Source organism: Gavialis gangeticus, unplaced genomic scaffold, assembly GCF_001723915.1.
Source record: "Gavialis gangeticus isolate Ggan-Ray unplaced genomic scaffold, GavGan_comp1, whole genome shotgun sequence".
Classification (NCBI taxonomy): domain Eukaryota; kingdom Metazoa; phylum Chordata; order Crocodylia; family Gavialidae; genus Gavialis; species Gavialis gangeticus.
The window spans coordinates 6223577-6229975 of NW_017729013.1; the positions used below are offsets into that span (position 1 = coordinate 6223577).

At 48.1% G+C, this 6399-nt stretch overlaps 1 protein-coding gene across 1 annotated transcript in view; it reads left to right on the plus strand.

Moving 5' to 3' along the window:
* The window catches only part of ZZEF1 (zinc finger ZZ-type and EF-hand domain containing 1), a 120678-nt gene that overhangs the window by 40729 nt on the left and 73550 nt on the right, over positions 1 to 6399 (plus strand). Inside the window, exons 20-22 of the mRNA XM_019511321.1 lie at positions 53 to 136; positions 1153 to 1274; positions 1365 to 1475. Of these exons, the coding sequence (XP_019366866.1) occupies positions 53 to 136; positions 1153 to 1274; positions 1365 to 1475 (317 nt within the window). The remainder of the gene's footprint in view (positions 1 to 52; positions 137 to 1152; positions 1275 to 1364; positions 1476 to 6399) is intronic.

Below are 6399 nucleotides of genomic sequence, written 5' to 3' on the forward strand. Positions count from 1 at the left end.
GCCAAGCAGGAGAGTGGCACAGTGCTGTCTTCTTTATTCTGGTCAGTTCAAGGTAGCCTTCTTTCATGGTGTTACCTACAACTGAAGGGCAGTGATAATGCATCGAAGAACCTTGCCATAGAAATCCTTAGTAAATGTAAGTGACTTCCTTATGGAATAACACAGGACTGTAAAATGTAATCTTCACAAGCCAATTAATATTTTTTTTCCTAGCCATGGTGAAATGATATTAAGCATGGAAGTTGGACCATTTCTAAATGCAGTATACAAATACATGGAATGTTTTAAAACGTGTTGTATTTTGGTAAAATTTTTGTATATGTTTTTTTTACTTATATATGCTTGATGTAATGGGTGAAACTTGCTCAGAATTCAGATTACATTCCTTGTGTCTAACAGTGTTCTAGGAAGACGATAGTTACTGTGAGAGCTATTTTATCCCAAGGATATACTGACTTCATTACTGACGTCTCAAATGTATTGTGCTTCTGATGTTAGTGACAATGTCAGAATACATTTCTGAGTGGTTAACTTTTCTGAAGTGTCAGTTTCTCTGGCAATGACTATTCCCTGTTGTGCATAATGCCAGATTCAATAGAAGTGCTCAAAAAAGGCAGATTCCAGACATAAATCTGTAGCCTCTGGACAACCTTGAGAGGGGTCAGGGGAGGGTCACTTGTATGGTTAGGGGCCTGCAGGCAAAACAGTATGAGGAGAGATTGAGGGCCCTGGATCTCTTCAGCCTCCACAAGAGAAGGCTGAGAGGTGATCTTGTGGCCGCCTACAAACTCATCAGGGGGAGAAACCAAGGAATTGGAGATGCTCTGTTTACCAGGGCACCCTTTGGAGGAACAATGGCCACAAACTGCCGGAGAGCAGATTTAGGTTAGACATCAGGAAAAACTGCCTTATGGCAAGGGTTGCCAAAATCTTGAATGGGCTTCCAAGGGAGGTGGTGCTCTCTCCTACCTTGGCGGTCTTTAAGAGAAGGCTAAACATGCACCTGGCTGGGGTTATCTGACCCCAGCGCTCTTTCCTGCCCAGGGCAGGGGGTCAGACTCGATGATCTGCCAAGGTCCCTTCTGACCCAAACAAACGTCTATAAACGTGTCTAATTTCCTATTATAGAATATATTTATCTTTTCTTTTTAGATGTGGGTAAGTTCCTGTCAAATATCAGAACAATTTTAGAGTCGCTTTTATCTCAGTACAGTGGCAAAAGCATAGTGGAAAAATTAAGTGACTCTGTCTTTGCAATGGCAACTCGTCAGCTGGTAAGTAAATGGGATTTTTGTGTTCTTCTTCTTTAGCATGAATGCACGTATCAATTTATGAAGACCTTAACTACATGTTTTGTTACCCAGGTGATCTTCTTGTTGGACTTCTGTGCTTTAGACATTCCACACTGTAACCTATTACAGCTCTTCAGCACCCTGACAGAGCCACTGAAGAACCTTTGCAGCGAACCAGATAAGGTAGCGTAAGAGACAGGCAGATGCTTTAAACCTCTGGTTCTCTATGCACTTTTGAATTCTGTCTCTCTCTTCCACCCTCAGCGTGCGTGTTCCTTTTTCTGCGGAATATTCTCAATGTACTTTTTGAGCATTTTTATAGGAGGAAAAGTAGCACCTACAAGTAGACAAACAGGTTATGTAGGAACACGGTACTGGAAAGTTGCTCCTGGGCCATCAAGTCCCAGTCCCTTGCATTTACAGGTAGTCATTTCCCAAGGAAATCCTCTAAGTTACTGCTTCAAACTCTCATCCTGTCGTGTTAAAGACACAAGCCTGTGCATCTAGAATCTGTAACAAATCCTATCCTGATAGGTATGAAGGTACCGTATGAGGCACTGAGTATCCTGAAACATGCACTCATTTATAGTTATACACTGCCTTAGATCAGTAAGCTGTCAGCAACTTGCATGGTTAAATCAGCTGCGCTTTTTGCAAGCTGTGATTCTCCATCAACATTTCTAATGGTCACAACTGATTGCTGTAATGACAAGAAAGTGAAGGGAAAGGTAACTTCTCTGAGGTTTTAGCTTTAAATTATCAGAATATCCTGTGCCAATACACTTGGGAGTCTCCTTGTTCATTCCTTCCCCCCAGCACCCTCCTACCCCACCCTTGGCTGCATGAGAGAAAATGAAATATGTGAACAGAAGGACTGCATGAAGCTTCAGTAGCCAATTCGATTTGGAGAAGATTCGGCCCAATTCAGGGACCGAGTCTCCAAATCCGCATCAAATAAAGATACCAAGTAAAAGCTCCGAATCAGTTCGGAGATTTGGCCAGAGACTAAACAGGCAGCTGACAGCTGCATCCAACTGGTAAGTCTGTTGGCATTGGGGGAGGCGGGGAGGGAGGGATTGGGCCTGGGGCTGGGATAAGCTGTCCAGCTGGGGCAGGGGGTGAGAGATGCAGGTGCTGGGAGCAGGGGCTCTGCCCTGCTGCCGCTTGCCCATCCGGGGCGGGATGCAGGCGTGGCCCGCTTCAGGTGGAAGGGGGGAACGTGGCAGCAGGGCAGACACCCTGCTCCCAGCTGCCCCGTGGCATGGATGCAGCATGGCTTGGCAGGGCGCCGCACGCTACCTGAGAGCTGAGGCGGCTCCACCTGTCAGCCGGAGCCTGCCAGCACTCAGTCTCAGCGGCCCCATCTCCCAGACAGCGCACAGCACCCTGCTGAGCCACGCTGCACCCATGCCATGGGGCAGCTGCCACGCATATGCCAGGTTGAGGGGGGCGATCCTTGCTGCCTCCCACTGTCCTGCGCTGCAGGGCTCTGTCACGAGTGCCCAGAGGCCCCAAATGCTGCTGCTGCAGCCAGCGAGTACAGGGCTTTATTTATTTATTTATTTATTTATTTATTTATTTATTTATTTTTTAAAGCTTCACAATCACCAGCTGCAGGAGCAGTGATTGGGGCCTCTGGATGCTCATGGGAGAGGCCCCCCGCGCAGCACGGGGCAGTGAGGGGCAGCGGGGATCCGAATCAAACCCACTGTCCTCCAAATTAGCCAAATCTGAATCGAATACTTCCCGATTCGCACAGCCTAGTGAACAGTGGAACAGAAATTCAAGAGCAAATTTTAGAGAGGTCCCTCATGATTGGAAAAGGGCAAACATAGTGCCCATATTTAAGAAAGGGGAATCCAGGGAACTACGGACCAGTCGGCCTCACGGACCAGTCAGTCCCCAGAAAAATCATGGAGCAGGTCCTCAAAGAGTCCATTTCTAAGTACTTTGAAGAGAAGGTGGTGATTAGGAACAGTCAGCGTGGATTCACCAATGGAACCTGACTAACCTGATTACCTTCTATGATGAGATAACTGGCTCTGTGGATGTGAGGAAAGCAGTGGATGTGATATACGTTGACTTTAGCAAGGCTTTTGATAATACTGTCTCCCACAGCATCTTGCAAGCAAGCTGAGGAAATATGGGTTGGATGAGTGAACTATAAGGTGGATAGAAAACTGGTTGGAGCATTGGGCTCAAAAGGTAGTAATCAATGGCTTAATGTCTAGTTGGCAGCCAGTATCAAGTGCAGTGCCCCAGGGTGGGTCCTAGGACTGGATTTGTTCAGTATCTTTAACAACCTGGAAGATGGCATAGAGTGCACCCTCAGCAAGTTTACAGATGACACCAAGCTGTGGGGAGTAGTAGATATGCTGGAGGATAGGGCTAGGATTTAGAGTAACCTAGACAAATTGGAGGATTGGGCCAAAGGAAATCTCACGCAGTTCAACAAGGACAAGTGCAAAGTCCTGCACTTAGTACAGAACCATCCCATGCACCGGTACAGGCTGGGGGCTGACTGGCTGGGCAGCAGCTCTGCAGAAAAGGACCTGAGGGTTACAGTGGACAATAAGCTGAACATGAACCAACAGTGTGCCCTGGTTACCAAGAAGGCTAATGGCATGCTGGGCTGTACTGGTAATAATGTTGCCAGCGGGTGAAAGGAAGTGATTATTCCCCCTGTACAGCACTTGTGAGGCCACATCTGGAGTACTGTGTTCAGTTTTGGGCCCCCCACTACAAAAAGAATGGGGACAAATTGGAGAAAGTCCAGTGGAGGGCAACAAAAATGGTGAGGGGCCTGGGGGACATGACTTCTGAGGAGAGGCTGGGGGAGCTGGTCTTAGTCTAGAGAAGAGGAGACTGAGATTCAAAAGCAGCCTTCAAGTACCTGAAGCAGGGTTCGAAAGAGGATGCAGCTGGACTATTCTCAGTGGTGGCAGATAACAGAGCAAGGAGCAACGGTCTCCAGTTGCAGCAAAGGAAGTGTAGATAAGGTATTGGGGAGAATTTTTCAGTAGGCTGATAGTAAAACACTGCAACAGGTTACCCAGAGAGGTTGTGGACTCTCTGTTCTTGGAGGTTTTTAAGATCCAGCTAGACAAAGCCCTGGCTGGGATTATCTAGTTGGGGCTGGTCCTGCTTTGAGCAGGGGGTTGGACCAGATGACCTTCTGAGGTCCGTTCCAACCCTTATTTTCTATGATTCTATGAGTACAGCAGAGGTGTCGGAGATGCTGGCCTGCAGTGCTGCCTGTGGGTCTTGTACTAGCTCCATGTGCAACATGAAACATGAGCTAGCCGTAGCCTTGTACACTGTACATGGCACGTGGAGCCAGTGTGACATGCACTACACACCACATGGGGCTGTTTGGGGCACATGCTGTGTGCAGTGCCCGTGCCAGACTAGCCCTACAGACTGGATCTGGGGGCAGTCTGGATCAGGTCCAAGTGACATGCAGGGCTGGTCCAGGGTATGGAGTGCACATGGGACTAGTCTGTGGTCTCGACGTGGCCCTGGGCCCTTCATCTCAACAAAGCTGAGCTCTTCATGTGTTCTTTGCATCTCTATTCCTAGACACAAACCAAGACAAATCTCCCAGTTGGATCATAGATAGATGGAAGAGGGACACCAGCCCACCAGCTGTTAGCACAGAATTAGGGAAGGGGCACTTGGAGGAGCTGGATGTGTTCAAATCAGTAGGCCCAGATGAACTTCATCCAAGGGTACGGATGGATTTGGCCAGCGTCATAGCAGAGCCAATGGCACAGCTGTTCAAGCACTAATTGTGCTCTGGTCAGGCCCCAGAGGACTGGAAAAGAGTCAGTGTGGTCCCTATTTTCAAGAAGAGGAGGAGGGAGGAACTGGGAAACTATAGGCCAGTTAGTTTCACCTCTATCCTTGGGGAAAACTCTGGAAAAAATCGTATTAGGATCACATCTGTGGGAGCCCAGCAGGGGAAATAATGCTGAAAGGAAATCAGCATGGATTCACTGCAGGTAGATCCTGCCTGACTAACCTTGTTTCTTTTTAGGACCAGGTCACAAAATGCTTAGATGCAGAAGTCGAGGTAGATGTCATCTACCTAGACTTTAAGCAGGCCTTCAATACAGTATCTCATTCAGTTCTTGTAAATAAACTGACAGGGTGTGATGTAGATGATTACATGGTCAGGTGGGTGGCAAATTGACTTAGGGGTTGCACCCAGAGAGTGGTGGTGGGCAGGTCGGTATCAACCTGGAAAGATGCGGGCAGCGGAGTCCCGCAAAGCTCGGTCCTTGGCCCAGTGCTATTCAATGTTTTCATCAGTGACTTGGATGAGGGCATGGAGAGCACCCTGTCCAAGTTCACAGATGATACCAAATTATGGGAAAAATTAACACACCAGGGGGCAGAGAACGGATCTAGGCGGATCTGGACAGGTTGGAAAAATGGGCAGAACAAAATAGGATGTAGTTCAGCAAAGACAAGTGCAAAGTGCTGCACCTGGGCAAAAAGAACCACCAACACACTTGCAGGCTGGGGGATGACCTTCTCAGCAGCACCGCAGTGGAAAGGGATCTTGGAGTCGTAGTTGACTCCAAGATGAACATGAGTCGTCAGTGTGACAAAGTGATCAACAGGGCTCATGGCACTTTATCGTGCATTAACAGATGTGTGACAAATAGGTCCAGGGAGGTGATGTTTTATTGCTTCCCTTCTGTGCAGCACCAGTCAGACCGCAGTTGGAGTACTGTGTCCAGTTTTGGGCGCCGCTCTTCAAGAGGGACGTTGGGAATCTTGAGAGGGTTCAGAGGAGGCCACTCGTATGGTCAGAGGCCTGCACGCAAGGCCCTATGAGGGACCTAGATCTCTTCAGTCTTTGCAAGAGAAGGCTGAGAGGTGATCTTGTGGTTGCCTATAAATTCATCAGGGGAGGGCAGCAGGGTATAGGAGATGCTCTATTTACTAGGGCACCCCCTGGAGTAACTAGGAATAATGGCCACAAATTGATGAAGAGCAGCTTTAGGTTGGACATTAGAAAGAACTTCTTCACAGTAAGGGTTGCCAAAATATGGAATGGGCTTCCAAGGGAGGTGGTGCTCTCCCCTACCATGGGGGTCTT